Raw genomic sequence first — 27,093 nt, forward strand, 5'->3', positions numbered from 1 at the left:
CTAATCTGAGAAATCTTTACCACTCTCCAGATAATTCCAAACAAGTTATTCTTTTTTTGGGGGATGGAGGAGAACGAAGTCTCGCTCTTTCGCCCAGGTTGGGGTGCAGTGCTGCGAGCTCTGCTCACTGCAACCTCTACCTCCTGAGTTCAAGCAATTCTCCTGCCTCAGCCTCCCGAGTAGCTGGGACTACAGGCTTGTGTCACCACGCCTGGCTAATTTTTTGTATTTTTAGTAGAGACAGGGTTTCACCATGTTAGCCAGAATGGTCTCGATCTCCTGACTTCATGATCTGCCCGCCTCGACCTCCCAAAGTTCTGGGATTACAGGCGTGAGCCACCGCACCCAGCCGAGTTATTATTTACTCTATAAACAGTATCAGCTTCTAAAAAAAATTTTAACCTTTCGGAGAGAAACTGGGAAGCACCCCACTGTCACACTCCACGAAGGGACTGAAACTGAACGTTTTTGTGTACTTCTGTGGGCTCAAGCTTTTAGCTTAAGAATTTCATAAGATGCCTCTGGCCTTCCTGAGACAGCCAAAGCTGGAGGTGAGTGGGAACCACCCACCTTGAGCAGCTGTGGCTAGACCACAAGACCCCTCACTGACCAAGAGCCCACCTGCCCCCAATCCCGCTAGGGAGAAGGAAGGACACGTGCACCTGGCTCCATGTGTAAAATGTTTATTCTCAGCATATGCTTGTGAATGAACTAGGAGAGGGGGCTTTGTGAGGCTTTGCCACAGTGACCTCTGTGGGGACCGACCGTGTCAGCAGAGCCACTGGGTGAAGGTTGGGAAGGTAGCAGCAGCTACAAGGCCTGGAACAAGGTATGGGGAGGCATTTGAGGACCTCCAGGGGACCCGATTGGTTGGCTGCTTGGTCACCTCCAGATGCGTAGCCTGGTGTCCATTCTGAGGCACGAGGTGGGAGTGGCAGGATGTGCTCAGTTGCCCATATGGAAACTCAGCCTCCACGGGGCTCTGCGCCCTGCTCTCCTCTCTCACCTGGGGGAGGAAGTCCGCAGTCAGAGGCTCCCACAGCAATCCCCTCCCCTTCTCAAACCACTGAACCATCCTGTCCACCAGCCCAGCTTACCTTTTCCACTTGTCTGAAGACCCGCAGCAGGTTTCCACGAAGGACACCTTGAAGCTCTTCCTCACTCCAGCTACGACTCAGCAACTCCTCTATCAGGACTGGGTATGTGGACACATCCTCCAGCCCCTGAGGGAACCTGTGTGGCCACCCACCAGCCAGCTGTGGGACCTTAGCCCTGATCCTGGGTTGGGGCCCGCTGCCCACCAGCCCTAGTCACACAGGGGAAACTGAAGGCCAAGTTCTTCAGGCTAGTGAATGCAACCTTGGAGGCTCCTGGAGGACTGGGCTTCTGTAGCCTCCACCTGCTGAGCAGATGGTCAACCCACAGCAGGTCTGCTAGGCTGGGAGTGGAGCATATCTTGGACAGATGAGCCCTGCCTGCGGAGGGGAGTATTTAGCAAGTATGACAACTTGGAGTGGGGCCACTGGGCCACTGAAGGGACAGGGAGAAACTAGGAAACAGGCCCTGAGAGTGGGGAGTGTCAGGTGGGCTAGGAGACCAGAGCCTGTGGCTGAGGCCTGGATGGGAGGATGTCAGGATGGGAATGAAGACTAAAGGACTCCCTGCTGCACCCCAGCCTAAGAGAAACCTCAGGGAAGCACTCACCGGCCAGTCCCGTCATAATTTCCACCAATCCCGATGAACTCAGATCCAATGACTGCCCTGATGTGGTCAAAGTGATCTAGGGTGGAGGTGAGGGTGGGCAGCACTAGGCTAGTTAGACCCTGGCACCAGCCCTGTCCCCAGCACTCCAGGCTGTGGCAGTTGGCTCCACAGAGCTAGCTCATGGCCAGTCATGAGTCCTGAAGCGGGTACAGGCTGGTCACTGGACCTAGAGTGGACCTTGGAGCCACCCCTTTGGGACTTTTCCTGCCCAGGAGCCACCCTGCCTCTGGGTTCCTTGAGAGCCTGGTGCAGGCTGAGCCTGTCCTGCCCAGAGATGTGGGGAATGAGAGAAGTTCAAGGATTGGGAGCAAAACCAGGAGGCATCAAACACATCAGCACTGACTCTGTGGCTCCAGATCTGGGTGGCACTGAAGAGCTGTGTCTGCTGCCTCTGGGTCGTTGGGAGGTCTGCCCATTGCCCAACAGGTGCACTAGACTGCTAGAGTCGTCCTGAGGGCCCTGGCAGCCACAGCCCAAGCCAGCACTGCACAAAGCTGAGGTGGGACTTACCTGCCACAGTGGACACGTTAGCAAGCAGGTTGCACTGCAGCACCCCCATGGACAGTGTCACCATCACGATGCCACCGTTCTTCTTCTAGAGGGATAAAGGGACACTCGTCTCAGCCCTTCTGGCCTGAGAACATGCTTCCTGTGCTGTGGGGGCCCTGGTAGGACTGTGCTCCATCCTGGCTTCAGGGGTTGGAAGAGGCTTCACCTCTCTGTGTTTGTGGGTCCCTGAGTGGAAATTACTTGGCCTTAAGTTTCAGGGATGGAGGAGGATTAACCAGCCTTTGGTCCAAGGGTGTGTGAAACCTGGGCTGGTGGCTTTGTGCTCAGGGTCAAGAACCTTTGGATAACACATGCCTAGTTTGAGAGCTGGGATGGCCACTCACCAGAAGCTGCAGGATATCGTCAGGAACATTCAACAAATTGTCACACACAGCTCTGGCAGCTGAGTGGGAGAAGATCACAGGAGCCTGAGACACTTCCAGGACCCTTCTCATCAAGGTGTCCGATGCATAGGACAAATCTATCATCATGCCCAGGCGGTTCAACTCCTCTACTACTTTCTGCAGAAACAATTAGGTTTTTTTGTGGGGGAGGGTGTTGGGGTGCAAAGGTGTACACACATATCCGTAGGCAGCAGGTGGGTTGGGGTACAAAACAGGAGTCCTCACCTCACCAAAGCTTGTCAATCCGCTGACGTTGGTGTACATGTGGTGTCTGAACTTGGTGGAACTCTCTGCCCTGCAGGACAGCCATGGAAGGGCAATTTAGCTGATCACACCTTGGGCCATCACAGCCTGGGGGCCCTGGCTCTATCCATCCATCCTGCTTCCAGAACAGGTGCGGAACCAGCTGCTTTCTGGGATTGTGAGGGACCCGCTGGGTGTCCAGCCTCCCTCTGCGGACCCCTTCATCCTCAACGGCTTGGTCACACCCATGCCAGGAATGGGGCAGTTTCCACACCATGCCATCTAGCATCCTGGCCAGGTGCTATGCTCACCATGGTGTACTGCAGGTGAAGGTGAGTGTCAGGTAGCGCACCCCCAGCACATAGAAACTGCGCAGCACAGAGAGGCTGCTGTCCAGTGAGTGACCACCCTCCACGCCAATGAGGCAGGCCAGCTTTTGAGAGCTGTTCAGACCTAGAAGGAGGTAGAGAGTCAAGTGGTTAGATCCCAGGAACAGAACCTCCAGAGTGACATCCTGACTACCTCTCATCTGCTGGCCCACCTTCAGCTGAGGTCACAAGCTCGAGTTCAGAGTAGGAGGCACACATGCGGCGAATGAGGTCAATCTGCTCCAGGGCGAGGCGCACGGCAGTCTGGTCCTGGGACTGGCATGAGACGGAGGCTGACCAGAACTGAGGGTAGGTCAAGGGGTCCAGAATGAGGCCAGGGCGGTCTTCAACCCCCTAGGCCTGCCACTCCTGCCTCAGACCCCATAACACCCATTTGGGTCAGTGGCCCCAAGTGAGGCACTACATGACTCCATGGTACCTTGATGACTTTTTTTTAAATTATTTTTTATTTTTTATTTTTATTTTAAAATTTGAGACAGGGTCTTGCTCTGTCACCCAGGCTAGAGTGCAGTGATGTGATCATGGCTCACTGCAGCCTTGACCCCCAGGCTCAAACGATCCTCCTGCCTCAGCCTCCCAAAGTGTTGGCATTACAGATGTGAACTACCGAGCCTGGTTCCTTGATGACTGTTTGCTGCCAGCAGTCAAATGATGGACTCACGACACATCATAAATTACTGTTACGGCCAGGCCAAGTGGCTCATGCCTGTAATCTCCACACTGTGGGAGGCCGAGGAGGGTGGATCATGTGAGGTCAGGAGTTCGAGACCAGCCTGGCCAACATGGTAAAACCCTGTCTCTACTAAAACTACAAAAATTAGCAGGGCGTGGTGGCGAGTGCCTGTAATCCCAGCTACTCAGGAGGCTGAGGCAGGGAGAATTGCTTGAACCCGGGAGGCGGAGGTTGCAGTGAACCGAGATCGTGCCACTGTACTCCAGCCTGGGCGACAGAAGGAGACACTGTCTCAAAAATGCAAACAAACAAACAAACAAGCAAAAAACTGCTGTTAGTCCATGTGCTATGTGAATGCCCCAAGGCCAATCCACTATGTCCTTTGTGGTTACGGCAGACCCCACACTCACCAGGGATTTTCTGGTCATTTTCTGCGTGTTTCCACAGAACCTGGGCATACATGCAGCTAGCCTGTCTTGGCCTCCAAGGCCCCGCTCTCCTTAGAAATCACATGATGGCACACTGCATGCCCCATTGTATTTAGTCACCCAGAGGCTGGCCGACCCAGGTTTCTGTGACCCCAACATCCCCCAGCAGCCATGCTATGGCACCCTGTGTGTCCCTGTGGTACCTGGGCACCCACGAGGCCGTCTCTAAGCCTGTCCAGGCTGGTCTGACCATGGCTGAAATTTCGCAGGTTAACATCCTGAAGCACATTCTTGTAACGCTGTCTCAGGACCTGGGGCAGGTCATTGTGGCTGGGGGTGTGAAGGTCAGATGGAAACACCGCCTCCAGATCAGTCAGGATATATCAGGTGCTTGGGTCTACCCTCCTCCACCCCACCAGGCACCTCCTCACACAGACCATATAGAGACCTCCTGAGGTTGGGTTGGAGGGAGGGGGTTAGATTCCACCAGGAATGGAGTAATGCGGGGAAGGGCACCCATGGGTGATGGAGGAGAGAGGGCATCCAGGGGTGGTGTGAGGGAGCCTCCTTGATAGCCTCCTTGATAGCATGCTCAGAACCTCCTCTCCTGCCCAAGGGTGTGCTCACCCCGCGTTGCCCAAACGCTGCACCTACATACCCGTCCACGAGCGGGAAACTCCGCATCAGGGCCTGCGCGCGACCCCGAAGGTCCAGGGTTTTGGGGGTGCCTGGCGTAGTGAGGCCTGGGGTAGTGAGGGCGCTGGGGACACCCGGCGTGGTGAAGAGGCTGGGGGAGCCCAGCGTGGAGAGGGCTCTGGGGGCGCCCGGCGTGGTCTCCGCGCGGGTTACGGGCTGCCGCAGCAGCAGCAGCAGTAGCAGGAGCAGCAGACGCCGCAGATACCGCCGGCTGAGCGCGCGGGAACCCTCGCGGCCCGTGGGCTGCATGTTGCGCGGGGGTCGGCCGCGGGAGCCTGGGAGGAGCAGGCGATGGGCAGAGGCCGACAATGGGGTCCGGATCATGACGACCCAGCCTCCCGAAGAGGGGGTTGAAGTCACGCGACTCTGAGACCGACGCGCCACGCAAGGGGGCGCCACGGCTTTTCCGCCCCCAAGCAGGAGAGCGCCCCCATGGGCCGGAACCGCCGCTGCAGCGTCGAGGACTCCTCGCCCTTCCACCCCCAGCGCTGGCTCCGTAGACCCCCAGACGAGTGGGGGAGGAGGCCAGGCAGGGAACTAGTAGGGGCCCAGGGATCTTCCTGATCTCACCTCCTACCCAGGCCCACGTGGCGGTTAGCTGCCGGCTTGTGCCCAGCTCCTAGGCAGGTCAAATATTCTAAGCTGCGACTCAGAAGAGTTAATTCGGTCTGTCTGGTTTGATGGACAGAAAAAGATTCCCTATAGGTATTTCATTTCATTTCATTTCATTTCATTATTTCATTTCATCTCATTTCAGTTTTGAGACGGAGTTTGGGTCTTGTTGCCCAGGCTGGAGTGCAATGGTGCAGTCTCGGCTCACTGCAACCTCCACCTCCCGGGTTCAAGCCATTTTCCTGCCTCAGCCTCCCGAGTAGCTGGGATTACAGGTGCCCGCCACCATGCCCAGCTAATTTTTGTATTTTCAGTAGAGATGGGGTTTTACCATGTTGGCCAGGCTGGCCTTGAACTCCTGACCTCAAGTGATCCTCCTGCCTCGACCTCCCAAAGTGCTGGGATTACAGGCGTGAGCCACCGTGCCCGGCCCCGAAAATGAAATTTAAGAACAATTTTTGTTGGGGATCATTATTTTAGCTTTTTTTCCTTCTCCAAGAGACAGAGTATCTGTCACCCAGGCTGGAGTTGCAGTGGGGTGATCATAGCTTGCTGCAGCCTTGATCATAGCTTGCTGCAGCCTTGAACTTCTGAGCTCAAGCGATCCTCCTTCCTCCACCTCCCAAGTAGCTGAGACTATAGGTGCAGTGCCACCATGCATGGCTAATTGTTATTTTTTATTTTATTAAAACAAATTTTTTTTTGAGACAGGGTCTCACTGGAGTGCAGTGGCACCATCTCAGCTCACTGTAGCCTCGACCTCCCAGGTAAAAGTGATCCTCCTGCTTCAGTTCCCTAAGTAGCTGGGAGGGACTACAGGCATGCACCACCATGCCCAGCTAATTTTTGTATATTTGCATTTTTTTTTTAGAGACAGGGTTTTACCATGTTGCCCAGACTGGTCTTGAACTCCTGAGCTCAAGCGATCTGCCCACCTAGGTCTCCCAAAGTGCTAGGATTACAGGCATGAGCCACCACATCCGGCCTTACTTCTTTTTTAGAGACGTGGTGTTTTTTTTTTTTTTTTTTTTTTTTTTTGAGACGGAGTCTCACTGTGCCACCCAGGCTGGAGTGCAGTGGCTCCATCTCTGCTCACTGCAAGCTCCGCCTCCCGGGTTCATGCCATTCTCCTGCCTCAGCCTCCCGAGTAGCTGGGACTACAGGCGCCCACCACCATGCCCAGCTAATTTTTTGTATTTTTAGTAGAGACCGGGTTTCACCGTGTTAGCCAGGATGGTCTTGATCTCCTGACCTCGTGATCCGCCCACCTTGGCCTCCCAAAGTTCTGGGATTACAGGCGTGAGCCACCGCGCCGGGCCGAATATTTTTTTCTATATATATGTTAGTATACAGACACAAAAATGAGAGGTGACAGCGTGCTGGCAGCCCTCACAGCCCTCGCTCCCCCTCGGCGCCTCCTCGGCCTTGGCGCCCACTCTGGCCGCGTTTGAGGAGCCCTTCAGCCCGTCACTGCACTGTGGGAGCCCCTTTCTGGGCTGGACAAGGTTGGAGCCGGCTCCCTCAGCTTGCGGGTAGGTGTGGAGAGAGAGGCGTGGGCGGGAACCGTGGCTGCACGGTGCGCTTGCGGGCCAGCTCGAGTTCCGGGTGGGCGTGGGCTCGGCAAGCCCCGCACTCGGAGCGGCCAGCCGGCCCGGGCAGTGAGGAGCTTAGCACCTGGGCCAGCAGCTGCTGTGCTCGACTTCTCGCTGGGCCTTAGCTGCCTCCCCGCCGGGCAGGGCTCGGGACCTGCAGCCCTCCATGCCTGAGCCTCCACCCCCGCCGTGCGCTCCTGTGCAGCCCAAGCCTCCCCGATGAGCGCCAACCCCTGTTCCACGGCGCCCAGACCCATCGACTGCCCAAGGGCTGAGGAGTGCGGGCACACGGCGCCGGACTGGCAGGCAGCTCCACCTGCGGCCCTGGTGCAGGATCCACTGGGTGAAGCCAGCTGGGCTCCTGAGTCTGGTGGGGACTTGGAGAATCTTTATGTCTAGCTAAGGGATTGTAAATACACCAATCAGCACTCTGTATGTAGCTCAAGGTTTGTAAACACACCAATCAGCACCCTGTGTCTAGCTCCAGGGTTGTGAATGCACCAATCGACACTCTGTATCTAGCTAATCTAGTGGGGACGTGGAGAACTTTTGTGTCTAGCTCAGGGATTGTAAACGCACCAGTCAGCACCCTGTCAAAACGGGCACATCAGCTCTCTGTAAAACAGACCAATCTGCTCTCTGTAAAATGGACCAATCAGCAGGATGTGGGTGGGGCCAGATAAGACAATAAAAGCAGGCTGCTTGCTCTTTCAGTAGCAACTTGCTGGGGTTCTCTTCCAGGCAGTAGGAGCTTTGTTCTTTTGCTGTTTGCAATGGCTGTTGCGGCTATTCCGTTTTTGGATCTATACTGTCTTTATGAGTTGTAATACTCACTGTGAAAGTCTGCAGCTTCACTCCCGAAGCCAGCGAGGCCATGAACCCACGGGGAGGAACGAAGAACTCCGGACTCGCCGCCTTGAGACCTGTGACACCACGAAGGTCTTCAGCTTCACTTCTGAGCCTGCGAGACCGCGAACCCACCAGAAGGAAGAAACTCCGAACACATCCGACCATCAGAAGGAACAAATTCCGGACACGCCACCTTTAAGAACTGTAACACTCACCGCGAGGGTCTGTGGCTTCATTCTTGAAGTCAGTGAGACCAAGAACCCACCAATTCCGGACACAAAAAGACCCCAGAAAAGTCTACACATCAAATGTTAGTTAACAGTTATCCTCTCGGGAAGAGATCTACCTGCACCCTGATCAGTTTGCATCTCATTTCTTTATTATGGTGATACTGGCTAAGGGAAATCATGGGTAGTGCTGGTGAGGGCTAATCAGGGTCATGGGGGTTGGGGGAGGCACCACAGCAGTAGCTGAACCTTGCTTCAAAGGTCTGGATCGGGCATGGAGGAGTGGAGAGGGGATCCAGGGTTGGCTAACAGCCCAGCAGAGGTCTAGTTTGGGCATTACGACAACTGTTGTGGAGGAGGCACAGGTGGATGCTCTAAGGCATGGAGTTGAGGGACAAGATCAGACTAGGTCTCTTGGTCCTGAGAGCATGAGGGGGCTTGGTCTGACACGTTATTTCACCTGGGGCAGAAATCCTCCTTAAAGACAATACAAGGCTAGCTTCCAGCAGCTCCTCGTCATTTCCTGTTGAAAAAATCCTGGTGCAGGGGAAATAGATCTCAAAACTGCATCTGGGGCCGGATGCGATGGCTTACCCCTATAATCCTAACACTTTGGGAGGCTGAGGCGGGCAGGTTGCTTGAGTCTAGGAGTTTGAGACCAGCTTGGCCAACACAGTGAAACCCCATCTCTACTAAAAATTAGCTGGGCAGGGTGGTGTGTGCCTGTAATCCCAGCTACTGAAGAGGCTGAGGCAGGAGAATCACTTGAACCTCGGAGGCGGAGGTTGCAGTGAGCCGAGATAGCGCCATTGCACTCCAGCCTGGGCAACAGAGCAAGACTCCATCTCAAAACAAACAAAAACTGCATCTGGGTCAGCGCAGTGGCTCATGTCTGTAATCCCAGCACTTTGGGAAGCCAAGGCAAGCAGATTGCTTGAGTCCAGGAGTTTGAGACCAGCCTAGGCAACATGGTGAAATCCTGTCTTTACTAAAAATACAAAGTATTAGCCAGGCGTGGTGGTGCGCACTGGAGGTCCCAGCTACTCCAGAGGCTGAGGTAGGAGAATCACTTGAGGCCAGGAAGTTGAGGCTGCAGTGAGCTGAGATCGTGTCACTGCACTCCAGCCTGGGCAATGGGAGTGAGACCCTGTCAAAAAAAAAAAAAAAAACAATGCTGGGGATGGTGGCTCACGCCTGTATTCCCAGCATTTTGGGAGGCCAAGTTGGGTGGATCACCCGAGGTCAGGAGTTCGAGAGCAGCCTGGCCAACATAGTGAAACCCCGTCTGTACTAAAAATACAAAAAAAATTAGCCGGTCCTGGTGGCAGGTGCCTGTAATCCCAGCTACTCGGGAGGCTGAGGCAGGAGAATCACTTGAACCTGGGAGGCAGAGGTTCTAGTGAGCTGAGATCGCGCCACTGCACTCCAGCCTGGGCAACAAGAGGAAATTCCGTCTCAAAACAAACAAACAAAAAAACCCTGAATCTGGGTAGCATCTGAACTTCCTGGGCCAGTTGCTGCTGAGAAAGGCCAATGACACAGACCGAATCTAAATTATCTTCCCTCTGCGTCTGTCTGTCTCTTGTTTTTCCACCTGGGCTCCCTGATAAGTGGGCATCCCCTTCTGGGCACCTCAAGAAGGGCCTTGGCCTCTGGCGACCACTTCCCCTTGTTGGTTGCTGTCTGCTCCTCCTCATGCCTGGGGGTTAATGGCCAAGTGTGACCCAGCTGCTTCTAGCTTTGGTTCTCTCAGGAAGGGCAGAGAAAGGTCATGTTTATTTTGGTCTCCCATAAACCTCCCCGGCCTGCCCAGAAGGTCTTTATTTAAGTGACTTGGAACAACATGAAGAATGGCAACTTTGCTAATAGTTTAAGAAAAGTGCAGAAGCATTGCATGTGCACCTGTTTCCTATATTATTATTATTATTATCATTATTATTTTAGCTTAGTTTTGTTTTGTTGTTGTTTTTGGGTTTGTTTTGTGTTTTTTTTTGTTTTGTGTGCTACTCTGTCACCCAGGCTGGAGTGCAGTGGCGTGATCTCGGCTCACTGCAACCTTTGCTTCCTGGGTTCAAGCGATTTTCCTGCCTCAGTCTCCCAAGTAGCTGGGACCACAGGCGCGTGACACCACGGCCGGCTAATGTTTTGCGTCTTTAGTAGAGATGGGGTTTCACCGTGCTAGCCAGGATGGTCTCGATCTTCTGACCTTGTGATCCGCCTGCCTTGGCCTCCCAAAGTGCTGGGATTACAGGTGTGAACCACCGCTCTCAGCCTATTATTTTAAATTGTTTTGCTGGGCATAGTGGCACACGCCTGTAATCCCAGCACTTTGGGAGGGCAAGGTGGGTGGATCACTTGAGTCTGGCAGTTTGAGACCAGCCTGGGCAACATGGTGAAACCTCGTATCTACAAAAAATACAAAAATTAGCTGGACATGGTGGTGCGCGCCTATGGTCCCAGCTACTCAGGAAACAGAGTGGGGAGGATCACTTGAGCCCAGGGGGTTGAGGCTGCAGTGAGGCATGATTGTGCCACTGCACTCCAGCGGTGACAGAGACCCTGTCTCAGGAAAAAAAAAAAAAAGTATTGTTTTAATGGGCAGCCCCCAGAACTGGAAGAGGTTCAGAGGACTCCCTATTTCCTACATTAGACATGTGAAAAGGACAGGGCATGAAGTTACAATTAATTTTTTAAATGTTATCAAAATAATACATAAGCACAGTTTAAAATGTTTGCTTATGGTTGGCTAGGTAAATCAAAGTTACCCTACTCCATCTGGGCACAGTGGCTTACTCCTGTAATCCTAGCACTTTGGGAGGCCAAGGTGGGAGGATTGCTTGAGTCCAGGAGTTCGAGACCAGCCTGGGCAACATAGGGAGATCCCTGTCTCTATAAAAAAATTTAAAAATCCTCCTTCTAAGTGAAGTAACGAAAAAAAGAAAGCTGGCTGGATGCGGTGGCTCACGCTTGTAATCCCAACACTTTGGGAGCCCGAGGCAGGTGGATCACGAGGTGAGGAGTTCGAGACCAGCCTGGCCAATATGGTGAAACTCCTTCTCTACTGAAAAAAGAAAAATCAGCTGGGCATGGTGGTGCATGCCTGTAGTCCCAGCTGTTCAGGACACTGAGGCTGGAGAATCGCTTGAAATCGGGAGGCTGAGGTTGCAGTGAGCCAAGATCACGCCACTGCATTCCCGCCTGGGAGACGGAGCAAGACTCCATCTCAAAAAACAAAAAGCCAGGCCCAGTGGCTCACACCTATAATCCCCCAGCACTTTGGGAGGCCGAGGCGGGTGAATCACCTGAGGTCAGGAGTTCGAGAGCAGCCTCACCAACAAGGTGAAACCCCATCTCTACTAAAAATACAAAAATTAGCTGGGCATGGTGGCGGGCGCCTCTAGTCCTAGCTGCTCGGGAGGCTGAGACAGGAGAATTGCTTGAACCCGGGAGGCAGAGCTTGCAGTGAGCCAAGATTGTGCCACTGCACTCCAGCCTGGGTGACAGACCAAGACTCTGTCTCAAAGAAAAAAAAAAATCCAGAAAGTTAAAATAAAAATAAATTAGCTGAGTGTGGTGGTGCACGCCTATAGACCCAGCTACTTGAGAGGCTGAAGCAGAAGCTTCATTTGAGCCCAAGAGTTCAAAGCTGCAGTGAGCTATGATTGCGCCACTGTACTCCAGCCTGGGTGACAAAGTGAGACTCTGCCTCAAAAGTAAATAAATAAATAAATAAATAAATTAAATAAATAAATAAATAGAGATGAGCTACTCAGAGGGAACACGGAATAGGGTCCACCTCCTGCCACCGGATCCACCACTGTTTTCATCCAGTGCTGAGCCCAATCACCTGGGTCACCTCAGGCTCCTGTCAACAGTCTTTCCTTGAACAACTGGTGGCTGAAATGAAGGATCCCCCACCAACCACCAGCACTGGGAGACGATGCCACCAGTCCCCATTGCAGAGAAGGAAACTCAGGTCTGTTTCTATGTCCAAAACATTTATTTTCAGGAAATATTTGTGCCTGCACAACAGGGGAACTTTGTGGGGTGTCTGTGGCTTGCTACAGTGACATCTGGCAGGACTAACTGGGTCATCAGAGCCACAGAATAAGGACTGGGAAGGTGGCCACAACTGCAAGGACTGGGGCCATGTGGGGGGAGGACTCTGAGACTGACCACTTGGCTGGTAACTTGGCTGTCCAGTGTATGGGAATCTCAGTGAGTTCCTGGCCTGAAGTCAGACTCTGTCTCTGACGCAGACGTGAGAGGTCGGAGTGGCAGGAACTGCTCAGCTGCTCATCCGGGAACTTGTCCTCCAAGGGGCTTTGCCATTTGTTTTCTTCCTGTACCTAGAGGTGGCAGTCGGTGCTCAGCTTCCACAGCTCTCCTTGATACACCTGCTCAGACCCCTTGGCTACTCTCTTGCCCAGCCCAGAGTACCTTTTCCACTTGTCTGAAGACCCGCAGCAGGTTTCCACGAAGGACACCCTGAAGCTCTTCCTCACTCCAGCCACGACTCAGCAACTCCTCTATCAGGACCGGGTATGTGGACACGTCTTCCAGCCCCTGAGGGAATCTGTGTGGCCACCAGCCAGTGGGTTTCAGACCTGATTCCCTGATCATGACTCAGAACCACAGTCCAGGGTCTATGAAACCCCAGCCCTGGTCAGGTATGGGAAGTGGAGACTTGGAGAGAGTAGGTAATTCTCCTCTGCTCTTTATCCTTCAGAAGGAGGCCTCAAAACCTCCTTGAATATTTATCAAAACTTATTGAATCATACTATTAAGATCTATGCCTTTTACTGAATGCAAATGGTCCCCCCTACCAACCAGAGTTAAAAAGAAGAAAATGGCCAGGTATGGTGGCTCACACCTGTAATCCCAGCACTTTGGGAGGCCAAGGTGGGCGGATCACTTGAGGTCAGGAGTTTGAGACCAGCCTGGCCAACATGGTGAAACCCAATCTCTACTAAAAAGACAAAAAAGAAAGAAAGAAAGGAAAGAAAGGAAAGAAAGAAAGAAAAGAAAGAAAGAAAGACAAAAAAGGAAGAAAGAAAGGAAAGAAAGGAAAGAAAGAAAGAAAAGAAAGAAAGAAAGAAAAGAAAGAAAGAAAGAAAGGAAAAATAAATTAGCTGGGCATCATGGCGCACACCTGTAATCCCAGCTACTTGGGAAGCTGAGGCAGGAGAATCGCTGGAACTCAGGAAGCAGAGGTTGCAGTGAGCCGAGATTGTGCCACTGCACTCCAGGCTGGGCAACAGAGTGAGCCTCTGTCTCAAAAAAAAAAAAAAAAAAAGAAAAGAAAAGAAAAAAAGAAGAAAAGGCCCAGTGAGGTGGCTTAGGCCTGTAATCCCACACTTTAGGAGGCCAAGGCAGGAGAATCACTTGAGTCCAGGAGTTCAAGAGCAGCCTGGGCAACACGAGACCCCATCTCTGCCAAAAATAAAATTATCTGGGCATGATGACACATGCCTGTAGCCCCAGCTACTTGCAGGCTGAGATGGCAGGATCGCTTGAGCCCAGAAAGTCAAGGCTGCAGTGAGCCAAGATTGCGCCACTGCACCCCAGTCTGGCCAACAGAGCAAGACCCTGAGAAGAAGAAGAAGAAAAGGAAGAAAGAAGAAGGAGAAGGAGAAGAAGAAAGAAGGAGGAGGAGGAGACAAAGAAGAAGAAAGAGGACGAGGAAGAAAAGGAGAAGGAGAAGGAGAGGAAGAGCTTCTTCAGAAAACAGTGGTTGCAAACACAGCCACTGTGCACAGGGCTCACACCAGACCTTGCTGATGGTCTGCTCAGGGAGAGTGAGTCTCCTGGGCTTGGGGGTACGTGCAGTGCTGGGCAGATGAGCTCTGTCTGGTGGTTTGGCCAAGTATAATGTCCTAGAGTGGGATCACTGGGATGAAGACAAACAGGAGAGCCCAGAGAACTGATCCCGGGAGTGTGGTCAAGGCCTAAAGGACGTGATGGCTATGGTGACCGTGAAGGCCCCACTGCTGTACAGCTAGCCCAAGACAAGCCACAGGGAAGGCACTCACTTGCCGGCCCCATCATAATCTCCACCAATCCCGATGAACTTGGATCCAATGACAGCCTTGATGTGGTCGAAGTGATCTGGGGAGGGGGCAGGTGGAGAGTCAGCTGCGTAGGGCTTCCAGGGCAGGGGTGCCACTGGGGCTGGATGGCACTGAGTCTCCTTCTTGCAGCCTGTGGGCCAGGCAGGCTAATTCCTTTATGGCCTGCCACATAGCTTGGCAACCTGAGAAGCCTGAGGTTTGACCTGAATGGATTCAGCTGGTTCTGGCCTGGATTTCAGGTTTGGAGTGGATCCACAGAGCCACTTGTCTGGGCCATTTCCCACCTAGGATTAAACCTGCCTCTAGTCTCTTTGAGAACCTGGTAGGAACTCTTTTCTATGGTTGTGGGAGATGACGGAGGGACAAAGAGTACAACTGACAAAGACCCCAGAGACCTAAGGGGCCTTCCCCTTCTAGTCTCTTGGCCAGAGGCCGAGGAAGGGTGCTTTGGGGATCCCCCGCAGAGGCGCAGATAGTTAGCACTCAGGTTCTATGTGTGGCTTCCTCCCTTATACCCATCAGGACCGCAGCACTGACTCTGTGGCTCCATGTGACCAACGTGCTGTGTACTGTCCATCACTGCATTTTTTTCAGTGAAACCACTGGGACAGTCCTGGGGCCCTCCCAAGTCTTCAGGTGCAAATCAGAACTGTTCAGAGAGCCCGGGAGAGGGAGTTACCTGCCACAGTGGACACATTGGCTGATGGGTTGCACTGTATTACTCCCATGGACAAAGACACCATCACGACGCCACCGTTCTTCTTCTGCAGGGGCGGGCAAGTGGACACTTAGCCTGGCCCCTCAGCAAACTGCATTCCTGCCCTGCCACCCTCTGGATCCCTGGAGAGGGTGTTCAGCTCTGACTTCAGGAGTCAGCGGAAACTTCACCTCTCTGGTTTTGTATGAATGGAGGAGTCTAGGCCCTGGTCTGGCATAGGTGTCTTGGCACTTGCTTTGAGGAGTAGAGGAATATACATATTTACCATCTAGAACCCCCCACTCCTGGATGTGGACTGTGGGGTTGTGGGGCAAAAGCTGTTCAGCCTGAAGTTGGAAGAAGTGGAGGGAGCAGGGCCTCAGGTTCGAGGGCTCCTGTTTTTTGTTTTTGTTTTCCATGGCAGGGTCCTACTCTGTCACCCAGGCTGGAGTGCTGTGGCGTGATCTTGGCTCACTGCAACCTCCGCCTCCCAGGTTCCAGAGATTCTCCTGCCTCAGCCTCCCAAGTAGCTGGGATTACAGGAATATGCCATCACACCCGGCTAATTTTTGTATTTTTAGTAGAGACGGGGTTTCCCCATGTTGGCCAGGCTGGTCTTGAACTCCTGACCTCAAGTGATCAGCCCACCTCAGCCTCCCAAAGTGCTGGGATTACAGGTGTGAGCCACTGTGCCTGGCCAAAGGGCTCCTGGTTTGAACCTCTTGCTTTAGGTTCCTGGGCTGGGCAGTTTCTCACCAGAAGCTGCAGGATGTCATCAGGAACATTCCGAGCACTGTTGCACACACCCCGGGCAGCCGAGTGGGAGAAGATCACAGGTGCCTGTGACACTTCCAGGGCCCGCCGTGCCACAGCATCTGAGACGTGGGATAAGTCTACCATCATGCCCAGGCGGTTCATTTCTGCCACCACCTTCTGCAGGGACATGTTGGGAGAAGGGTATCAGGGGTGCACATGTGTATACATTTATTTGTAAGAAACAGCTGGGGTGTGCACATTTGTTTGGGGTGGAGTGTGAACCAGGGTCCTCACCTCACCAAAGTCAGTCAGCCCGCTGATGTTGTTGTAGAAGGAGTGGACGCCCTTAGCGGAGCTCTCTGCCCTGCAGGGTGGCCAGGAAGCAGTCTGACTGGTAGCTGTTCCTCGGCCTCAGGAGTCTAGAGGCCCTACCCACCCTCCATCCCTGCACCCCCCTGAAACAAAAACAGGGATCCAAAATGGGCCCTGCAAATGGGCCATGCCTGGCAGCAGGAGGGCCCTGCTGGGTCCAGTCTTTTTTTTCCTTTTCTTTTTTTTTTTTTTTTTTTTTGGCAATAGAGTCTCGCTCTGTCACCCAGGCAGGAGTGCAGTGGTGCTGTCGTGCCATCTCAGCTCACTGCAACCTGCACCTCCTGGGTTCAAGAGATTCTCATGCCTCAGCCTCCTGAGTATCTGGGATTACAGGCACGCACCACCACACCTGGCTAATTTTTGTGTTTTTCGTCAAGATAGGGTTTCACCATCTTGGCCAGGCTGGTCTCGAACTCCTGGCCTTAAGTTATCTGTCCGCCTCAGCCTCCCAAAGTTTTGGGATTACAGGCATGAGCCACCGCGTCTGGCCAGGGGTCAAGTCGTATTCTGAAAACCAGAATCCCAGCTCCCCTCCCCACTCCAGAGTCAGTGCCAGATCCCATGGGTAAAGCTTGTTCTGGGCCCACAGTGACCTCAGGCAGATCTCTGCCCCTGCCTCAGCGGTCCCACACCATCTGCACTAGGCTCACCAGGGTGTGTTGCAGGTGTGGGTGAGCGTCAGGTAGCGCACTCCCAGCATGTAGAAGGTACGTAAGATGGAGAGGCTATTGTCCAGCGAGTGGCCACCCTCTACACCGATGAGGCAGGCCAATTTCTGAGTGTCGTTCAGAGCTGGGGGCAGGTAGGTCAGGTGATTACTTTCCAGGGCTGGAGTAGCTCAATCAAGTTCCTAACGCTTCCCATCAACTTGCCTACCTTTAGCCGAGGTCACAAGCTCCAGCTCAGAATAGGAGGCACACATGCGGCGTATGAGGTCAATCTGCTCCAGGGTGAGGCGCAGGGCATCCCGGTCCTGGGTCTGGCATGGCACATAGGCTGACCAGAACTGGGGGGAAGGCCAGGGTTTGGCTTGGACGGGGGCTGCTTTGGAGGACCCTGGACTGCTCACAGCCTCCACAGCTGACAGAGCACCCAGTGGGCCAGGAGGCCACATGTAATGTACTGCTTCTTCCACAGGGTCTTCCTGGCCACCAAGCTGGCTCACTGTAGCCTCTGCAGCCCCCAGCATCCATATCATGACACTTTTTGGGTCACTATGGTAACTGAGTTCTCACGTGACTAACTTGTGATCTCTGGGGTCCCCACTCTCCCCATCATCCCCCAGCAGCCATGCTGTGGCACCTCGTGTATCCCTGTGGTACCTGGGCGCCCACGAGGCCATCTCTAAGCCTGTCCAGGCTGGTCTGGCCGTAGCTGAAATTGCGCAGGTTAACATCCTGTAGCCCTTTCTGGTAAACCTGCCTTAGGACCAGGGGCAGGTCGTTGTGGCTGGAGGGATGTCAAGCCAGGGTCAGGTGAAGAACAGACAGATGAGCCTCTTAGCCCTCCAGTTCAGGAAGGACACATCTGGGGATCCCCATCCCTCATTGTCACTTGACTATACTGAGATCCTCTGAGGCCCGGGCTAGGAGTGCCCACCCAAGAGGGGATGACAGAGGGGAAAGGGTACTCATGCATGACGGGAGAGAGGGCATCCAGGGGTGGTGTGAGGGAGCCTCCTCCACAGCCCTGCATACTCTGGGACCCTCCCTTGCCCAGTAGTGTGCTCAGCTCCCATCGCCCCCTTGCAGCAATTACGCACCCGTCCACGAGCGGGAAGTCCCGCATCAGGGCCCGTGCCTGCTCTCGCAGGCCCTGGGTGCTGGGACTACTGAGTGTGGTCGAGGGAGCGTAGGTGCCCGGCATGGTGTGGGCTCTGGGGGCGCCCAGCGTGGTGAGGGCTCTGGGGGAGCCTGGCGTGGTGTAGGCGCAGGTTACAGGCTGGAGCAGCAGCAGCAGGAGCAGCAGACTCAGCAGAGGCCACCGACCAAACGTGCCGGGACCCTCGAGGCCGGAGGGCTGCATGTTGTGCAGGGCCGGGCAGGCAGGCAGGGGTGGCAGTCAGAGAGCCTGAGAGGGGCGGGCGAGGGGCAGAGCGCGACGATGGAGTCCCGACCCTCGATTCAGGCCACGCGGCGGCGTGGCCTCAAGAGGAGGGTAACGAAGTCACAGGGCCCCGCGAAGGTTGTGCGGAGAGCGGCAGCACCGCCCAGTACAGCCACCAGGGGGCGCCCAGCCCTCCCGCCGTCATCCCCAAGGGCGCTCCCGCCGGCTGGGCGGATCCCTGTCCTGGGCGCCCACTCGCGGCCTGTCTTAGGGCCCTCCACCCTCCCTTTTACTCCTCCCGCTGTCCCCAGGGGGCCGACCCAGGTGGCTCCTCTGCTGCCCCTAGGCTCTCTCTCTAAGAGAGAGGGCCTGGGGTGCTTCCCCCAAACAGTGGCCCTCTGCCCTGCCCTGGGAGATCTGCAGACCACGTCATGTCCCCAACCGCCTGCAACGTGTCCCGGCCACACCCAGGGCCACATGTGTCCCTGTGACCACAGTGCTCTGGGCTCTGGATTTCCTGGTGCTGGGTTGTGTGGGTGGGTGTGGGGGAGAAGATAGGCTCTGGAAATGAGGGGTTAACCCTGTGGACTGGATTCAGGAAGGGGCCCCCTGGCCCTGACCTTCTCTCTCCCGTAACTTAGGCCCTCAAGCCTATACTCTGGGGAATCTCCCAGCTACTAGGACCTGTCAGGAGCACTCCTCCGCCCCCCACCCCGACTGCACATTCTCCAATCAGCCTTAGGAAAGAGCTCCTTCCTAAGGAGCTGCCACACCTCCCCAGGACCCCAGTGGAGGTATGAGAGCGCAGCAAGCATCTGGCCACTGCCAGGGAACATTCACTCAACAGAGCAGGAACCCACATAGCCATCTGCATGGAAGGAAATGAAGTCTTGTCTAGGGCAGCAGGGTCCCCGGCCGCAGCACCTTCCTCCTAGAGCTTCTGGCTGATCTGCTGGCCAGGATACCTCCTACCTCCTTGAGGAAGCCCCGGCCTCGTCCAGGTCAGGAGTAAGGGGCCTGAGGAAAGGCCTGCCACCTGGGTTCTGCAGCCACACTCCTCTTATCTTGTGGCTCCTGTGGCTTGAGCTCTCACAGAAACCTCCAGGGCTGAGTCCCTTCCTTGACGACAGGCCCCACCCCATTCCCGGCCTGGGGCCCTCAACCTAGGTGCCTCCTCCAGGAAGGACCCCCAACCACACAAGCACACAAGCTCACAATCACACAGGCACAGGGGATGTGCCCGCTCACAGAAGCCCCACGACCTGAGATCTTCCGGGACTGTGGCCAAACCCCTTCGTCCTCAGAGACCTTTGCCTCCTCCTGCCCCTCAGGCTCTCAAGACTCTGCTCTGAACCTTGGCACCCCTGGAACCGCTTCATTTTTTGGAGCCTCCCCCACGTGGCAGGGCTGATCAGTGCATGGGTAGTGTGACCTAAGCCTGACGACGACTAGAGATTCAAGAAGGCCTCCTAAAAAGAAAATGAACCAACTCTTCCAAAGGGACTGGAGGTCCCAAGCTACCCAGGAGGGGAAGTGATCCCAGATTTGATGTATTTTAGGGACTGCACACTTGATGTTGCCCAGTGTCTGCTGTCCAGGAGGAAGGCAGATCGATGGCCAAGTGCTCGAGGTGGGTTAACTGTCACGTCTACTGCTGCCGAAGGGGGCCTTTTTTTGTTTGTTTTGAGACAGAGTCTCACTTTGTTGCCCAGGCTAGAGGGTAGTGGCACAATCTTGGCTCACTGCAATCTCCGCCTCCTGGGTTCAAGCGATTCTTGTGCCTTAACTTCCCGAGTAGCTGGGACTACAGGCATGCGCCACCACGCCCGGCTAAATTTTGTATGTTTAGTAGAGATGGGGTTTTGCCATGTTGCCCAGGCTGGTCTCGAACTCCTGGTCTCAAGCAATCTGCCTGCCTCAGCCTCCCAAAATGCTGGGATTACTGGAGTGAGCTACCGCACGTGGGCTTTTTTTTTTTTTTTTTTTTTTTTTTAAATTAAAGACTGTCTTGCCTTCTTGCCCAGGCTGGTCTCAAACTTCTGGCTTCAAGTGATGATCTCGCCTTGGCCTCCCAAAGTGCTGGGAGTATAGATGCGAGCCACTGTGCCCAGCCCTGCTGGAGGGTTCTATAGGGAGGCCCACTGCAGATGGTGAGTCCTCTTGGGCTCTGCTTCAGAGAACATTAGGGCGTGTCCCAGATCTGGGTGGTTTGGGTACCCCAACACAGGCTTCCCTCCTTCTCTCCATCATCCACTGCTGGTCAGCAGCTCCCCACACCCACTGGAATAGTGAGAGGGAGGAGAAGCTCTTGGATTTGCTGGTCTCCAGGTCAAAGATGTGGGTTTGGGGATAAACAGTTTATTCTGAGAGCCCCAAGAGGTAAGGGGCATAAAGAATGAGGAACTGAACCTGATCATTATGTGTTATATGTATTGAAACATCACTATGGGTGGGGCGCAGTGACTCACACCCGTGATCCCAGCACTTTGGGAGGCCGAGGTGGGTGGATCATCTGAGGTCAGGAGTTCGAGACCAGCTTGGCCAACATGGGGAAACCCCATCTCTATTAAAAATACAAACATTAGCCGGGCTTGGTGGTGCGCGCCTGTAGTCCCAAATACCTGGGAGGCTGAGGTGGGAGAATCGTTTCAACCCAGGAGGCAGAGGTTGCAGTGAGCCGAGATTGGGCCACTGAACTTCAGCCTGGAAGACAGAGCGAGACCCTGTCTCCCCCCGCCAAAAAACAACAACAACAAAAACAACAAAAACAAAAATCACTATGTACCCCATGAATATGTGCAAATTATTATTATTGTTTTTGAGATAAGGTCTTGCTCTGTCACCCAGGCTGGACTGCAGTGGTGCAGTCTCAGCTCACTGCAGCCTTAACCTCTCAGGTTCAATCAATCCTCCCACTTCAGCCTCCCGAGTCTGGGACTACAGGTACTCGCCACCACACTCGGCTATTTTTTTTTTTTTTTTTTAGAGACAGGGTCTCACTATATTGCCCAGGCTGGTCAATTATTATTTGTCAGTTTGAAAAATGTAAAAATAAGGAAGGGGTAGGTAGGAATAAATAAATAACAGCTGACAGAGTAGGTGAGGAGAATTCAACTTTTTGAATTTTTTTTCTTTTTTTTTTGGGACAAAGTTTTGCTCCTGTTGCCCAGGCTGGAGGGCAATGATGTGATCTTGGCTCACTGCAACCTCCACCTCCTGGGTTCAAGTGATTCTCCTGCCTCAGCCTCCTGAGTCACTGGAATTACAGGCATGTGCCACCACACCTGACTAATTTTGTATTTTTTAGTAGAGATGGGGTTTCTCCATTTTGTTCAGGCTGGTCTTGAACTCCTGACCTCAGGTAATCCACCCACCTCGGCCTCCCAAAGCGCTGGGATTATAGGTGTGAGCCACCGCACTTGGCCAACTTTTTGAATTTTTTTTTAAGCTTCTCTCCAGAGCCCGAATGTCTGACCTCCTGGGACTTGGGGTACCTGCTAGCTCAGCAGAGGCAGGCTGAGTTGAGCCAGTAAAAGTGAGCACTGTCTCTGTAGGAGATAAGCCAGACAACACAATTTTCCATGATATGCAACTTCAGTCCTCAAACTTGGCCTTGAGGGGACCATACAAAGCGAATCACAGACACACCCAGACTTGTAGTTGCAGTGAGCATTATGATGACACCATAGCATTCCAGCCTGGGTGACAGGGCAAGACCCTGTCTGTAAAAAAATAGATAATGATATTATTATTATTATTATTATTATTATTATTATTTTCTGAGACAGAGTTTCATTCTTGTTGCCCAGGCTGGAGTGCAATGGTGCAGTCTTGGCTCACTGCAATCTCTGCCTCCTGGGTTCAAGTGAGTCTCCTGCCTCAGCCTCCCGAGTAGCTGAGATTACGGGCGCATGCCACCACTCCCGGCTAATTTTTGTATTTTTAGTAGAGATGGGGTTTTGCCATGTTGGCCAGGCTGGTCTCGAACTCCTGACCTCAGGTGATCCGCCTGCCTTGACCTCCCAAAGTGCTGGGATTACAGGCATGAGCCACCCCCGACCCTTGGCCAAATTTTTTATTTTTATATTTATTTGTTTATTTATTTTGAGATGGAATCTCGCTCTGTCGCCCAGGCTGGAGTGCAGTGGCACAATCTCGGCTCACTGCAAGCTCCGCCTCCCGGGTTCAGGCCATTCTCCTGCCGCAGCCTCCCGAGTAGCTGGGATTATAGGTGCCCGCCAACACGCCTGGCTAATTTTTTGTATTTTTAGTAGAGATGGGGTTTCACCGTGTTAGCCAGGATGGTCTTGATCTCCCGACCTCGTGATCCACTCACCTTGGCCTCCCAAAGTGCTAGGATTACAGGCATGAGCCACCGCGCCCAGCTCACATTTTTTAAAATGGAAGAAATAGGTATGGCTTTTCTGTAGGGAATGGGCTGGAGGCCAGGAGATCAGGAGGGGTAAGGAATGAAGGGGCCTGTAAGGGGGAGAAGCAGTGGGAACAGGAAGGAGACATTCCTGGGACATGTTTGGAAGTTGAACCCACAGGATTTGGAGATGCTTTGAAGCAGGGTTGGTGGGAGACAGTAAGGAGGAATCAGCGGTGACACTTAGGGTCGGCTCTGGAGTCAGGCCCTGAGTTTCCCTGCCTCTGCCTTGTTTCCACTCTGCCCACTGCCAGCATCTAGCTAACTTAGACTGTAGCCTCTGACCCCAAATTATCCCTGTGCTCAGGTCTGTGCCACTGATATTGGCAGCTCCTAATGAGAGGTGACAGCGTGCTGGCAGCCCTCACAGCCCTCGCTCGCTGTCGGCGCCTCCTCTGCCTGGGCTCCCACTTTGGCGGCACTTGAAGAGCTCTTCAGCCCAGCGCTGCACTGTAGGAGCCCCTTTCTGGGCTGGCCAAGGCCAGAGCCAGCTCCCTCAGCTTGCAGGGAGGTGTGGAGGGAGAGGCGCGAGTGGGAACCGGGGCTGCGAGCAGCGCTTGTGGGCCAGCTGGAGTTTCGGGTGGGCGTGGGCTTGGCGGGCCTGCACTCGGAGCGGCCTGCGGGCCCTGCCGGCCCCAGGCAATGAGGGACTTAGCACCTGGGCCAGTGGCTGCGGAGGATGTACTGGGTCCCCCAGCAGTGCCAGCTCACCGGCGCTGCGCTCGATTTCTCACCGAGCCTTAGCTGCCTTCCCGGAGGGGCAGGGCTCGGGACCTGCAGCCCTCCATGCCTGAGCCTCCCACCCCCTCCATGGGCTCCTCTGCGGCCGGAGCCTCCCCGGTGAGCGCCGCCCCCTGCTCCACTGCGCCCAGTCCCATCGACCACCACAGGCCTGAGGAGTGCGGGCGCATGGCGCGGGACTGGCAGGCAGCTCCACCTGCATCCCTGGTGCGGGATCCACTGGGTGAAGCCAGTTGTGCTCCTGAGTCTGGTGGGGACGTGGAGAATCTTTATGTCTTGCTCAGGGATTGTAAATACACCAATCGGCACTCAGTATCTAGCTCAAGGTTTGTAAACACACCAATCAGCACCCTGTGTCTAGCTCAGCGTTTGTGAGTGCACCAATCGACACTCTGTATCTAGCTACTCTAGTGGGGCCTTGGAGAACCTTTATGTCTAGCTCAGGGATTGTAAATACACCAGTCGGCACTCTGTATCTAGCTCAAGGTTTGTAAACACACCAATCAGCACCCTGTGTCTAGCTCAGGGTTTGTGAATGCACCAACTGACACTCTGTATCTAGCTACTCTGGTGGGGCCTTGGAGAACCTTTGTGTCTAGCTCAGGGATTGTAAACGCACCAATCAGCACCCTGTCAAAACAGACCACTCGGCTCTACCAATCAGCAGGATGTGGGTGGGGCCAGATAAGAGAATAAAAGCAGGCTGCCTGAGCCAGCAGTGGCAACCTGTTCTGGTCCCCTTCCACACTGTGGAAGCTTTGTTCTTTTGCTCTTTGCAGTAAATCTTGCTACTGCTCACTCTTTGGGTCCACGCTGCTTTTATGAGCTTTAACACTCACCGCGAAGGTCTGCAGCTTCACTCCTGAAGCCAGCGAGACCACAAGCCCACTGGGAGGAACAAACGACTCCAGACGCGCTGCCTTAAAAGCTGTAACACTCACCACGAAGGTTTGCAGCTTCACTCCTGAGCCAACAAGACCACAAACCCACCAGAAGGAAGAAACTCCAAACATCCAAACATCAGAAGAAACAAACTCCAGACGCGCTACCTTAAGAGCTATAACACTCACCGCGAGGGTCCGCAGCTTCATTCTAGAACTCAGTGAGACCAAGAACCCACCAATTCCGGACACACTAAGACAAGATTTCACTAGTGTGTGCTGTTTCCCCTGCAAGGGGGAGGGCACAGAGATGGCTTTGGGTGAGGTTAGGGGGAGGATAGGCCTCCTGGTTGGCTAACACTTGTTTACTTCTGGGGCATGAGTGTTCATGTGAGCCCACCATGCCTGGCCTGTTCCTCTTTTAACAAACTCTGGTCGGACATGGTGGCTCATGCCTGTAATCCCAGTAATTTGAAGGTCGAGGTGAGAGGATCTCTTGAAGCCGGAGGTTTGAGACCAGTCTAGGCAACATAATGAGAACTCTAAGAAAAAGGAAAAAAAAAAGTGGTGCATGCCTGTGGTTCCAGGTACTTACGAGGCTGAGGTGGGAGGTTCGCCTGAGCCCAGGAGTTTAAGGTTGCAGGGAGAGATGATGGCACCACTGCTCCCTAGCCTGGGCGACAGAGTGAGACCCCATCTCTAACAAAATGAAAACAAGATCTAATGCATCCTCCTGCCTGAAGTTCTTCTGTGGCTTCTCATTGCAGAAATCTACCGAATTTCTTTCTTTGGCTTTCAACTCATGGAGAGTCTGCTCTCACCAGCCTCTCCAGTCTCAGCAAATAGCACAAACTTTCCTGTCCTCCAAAATCTGGCCACCTCAGTGATGCTACATCCCCCCATAGAGCCTTGGCACAACCTCAGCCTCCAACTGGTAGGGCTGTTGAGGCAAGGCCAGGATAGGAAATCTTGCTACCAGGAAGGAGTAGGTGGGTGAACAGCTTTTCCCTCTACTTCCTCTTCTATGCAGTGTTTGCATAAATCAAGACCTGCAGAGGAGGCAGCAGTAGAAACAGTTTGCTCCAACGACCAAACTTATTCTGGTGTGCAGCTCACTCGCCTACTCATCTCCAGTGTATTTCAAGAGTATGCAGGGAAGGAAAAAGTCAGGCTGAGTTATAGCTGCACAGGCTGCCTCCCATGCTCAGAGTGCAGAGGTGGGGTGCAGCTGGGGCTTACTCAGTATCCAGCAGTGCCCAGATGATGATCATCTGCATCCAAGCCCCTCTGGTCCTGGAGACTCATGCTTCCTTTTGATGTCGCCCTGGATCTGCTCCCATGATGTCTGATACAGACAATTCCCAAGAAACAATAGTCTTCCAAGCCAGAAAGCGGCCTGGCCACCGTAGACAAACATCCTCCAATCACCAAGCTGAAGCCACCCTTCCTGAAACGTCAAATAGCTAACATAACATTTTTCTTCCACAAAAGGAAGTCAATGTTTATGTTTCTAGGAGAAGTGCAATAACCCCAAATGCATCTTTATCTCCTGAATGCATCTAGAACCTTCTGCTCAAGCCTTACCAACCAACCCCTACCCCGCCAGCCTCTCTGTCCAACATTCCTGGGGTGCTTTTTTTTTTTTTTTTTTTGGAGTGCGATGGCACGATCTCGGCTCACTGCAACCTCCACCTTCCAGGTTCAAGCGATTCTCCTGCCTCAGCCTCCCAAGTACATGGGATTACAGGCATGCACCACCAGGCTGGCTAATTTTTGTATTTTTTTTTAGTAGAGATGGGGTTTCACCATGTTGATGAGGCTGGATTGTCTCGAACTCCTGACCTCGGGTGATCCACCAGCCTTGGCCTCTGAAAGTGCTGGGATTACAGGCATGAGCCACTGCGCCCGGCCTTTTTTCTTTTCTTTTTTTTTTTTTTTTTTGAGACAGGATCTTGCTCTGTTGCCCAGGCTGGAGTGCAGTGGTGCCGCTTTGGCTCACTGCAACCTCCGCCTCCCAGGTTCAAGCAATTCTCCAACTTCAGCCTCCCTAGTAGCTGGGGCTACAGGCATGCACCACCATGTCCAGCAAATTTTTGTATTTTTAGTAGAGACGGGATTTCACTACATTGGCCTTGAACTCCCGGCCTCAGGTGATCCACCTGCCTTGGACTCCGAAAATGCTGGGATTACAGGCCTGAGCCACTGTGCCTGGCCCTGGGTTGCTTTTTGATGGAGACGATTGATGACTTGGGTCCCATGTGTACCATTGAGTTCCTCTTGCAGCTGGGTTCTGCCTGATTTCAGACAGTACAGAGGATCTGGGACAGAAGGTTGCATGCTATCCCATGTCCTTGAGGTAGTGCCATCAGCCGAGGGTGGGGAGGAGGCAGGAGGGCCCTGGGGTGCAGGAGCTGGATCCAGCAAGGCCATTAAAAGTATCTCAGGGGACAAGAGGTGGTGGCTCATGCCTGTAATCCTAGCACTTTGGGAGGCCAAGGCATGAGGATCGCTTGAGGCCAGGAGTTCAAGACCAGCCTGGGAAACATGGTGAGACCCCTTCTCTACAAAAAAATTTTTTAAAAAGTAGCTGGTCATGGTGGCACATGTCTGTAGTCTCAGCTACTCAGGAGGCTGAGGTGGGAGAATTGCTTGAGCCCAGAAGTTAGAGGCCACA

At 53.7% G+C, this 27,093-nt stretch overlaps 2 protein-coding genes across 6 annotated transcripts; both read right to left on the reverse strand.

Annotated features, from left to right (window-relative positions):
- Positions 1–667: 667 nt before the first annotated feature.
- Positions 668–5,491, reverse strand: DPEP3 (dipeptidase 3). Its single transcript, NM_001280027.2, is given in 10 exon segments — positions 668–1,006; positions 1,098–1,233; positions 1,705–1,780; positions 2,275–2,359; positions 2,658–2,834; positions 2,943–3,012; positions 3,272–3,413; positions 3,502–3,631; positions 4,654–4,780; positions 5,109–5,491. Coding segments are annotated over 10 exon segments (1,542 nt in total). The 5' UTR covers positions 5,471–5,491; the 3' UTR covers positions 668–769.
- Positions 5,492–12,403: 6,912 nt separating this feature from the next.
- DPEP2 (dipeptidase 2) lies at positions 12,404–25,782 on the reverse strand. Of its 5 annotated transcripts, none has more exons than XM_009430985.5 (11): positions 25,659–25,782; positions 18,085–18,392; positions 17,645–17,771; positions 17,199–17,328; positions 16,973–17,114; positions 16,245–16,314; positions 15,951–16,127; positions 15,177–15,261; positions 14,459–14,534; positions 12,867–13,002; positions 12,408–12,775 (listed from the first exon to the last, which is right to left on the reverse strand). In XM_009430985.5, the coding sequence occupies exons 2-11, from the start codon at positions 18,345–18,347 to the stop codon at positions 12,521–12,523; spliced, it is 1,461 nt and encodes a 486-aa protein (XP_009429260.1). In that variant the 5' UTR covers positions 18,348–18,392; positions 25,659–25,782; the 3' UTR covers positions 12,408–12,520. The 5 variants fall into 5 exon arrangements, with proteins under 5 accessions (NP_001233413.1, XP_009429260.1, XP_009429261.1 ...); XM_009430986.4 differs by lacking the exon at positions 25,659–25,782 and adding an exon at positions 19,341–19,490; XM_063796304.1 differs by lacking the exon at positions 25,659–25,782 and adding an exon at positions 19,229–19,461.
- Between the last annotated feature and the right edge of the window lie 1,311 nt (positions 25,783–27,093).

Source organism: Pan troglodytes, chromosome 18, assembly GCF_028858775.2.
Source record: "Pan troglodytes isolate AG18354 chromosome 18, NHGRI_mPanTro3-v2.0_pri, whole genome shotgun sequence".
Lineage (NCBI taxonomy): Eukaryota > Metazoa > Chordata > Mammalia > Primates > Hominidae > Pan > Pan troglodytes.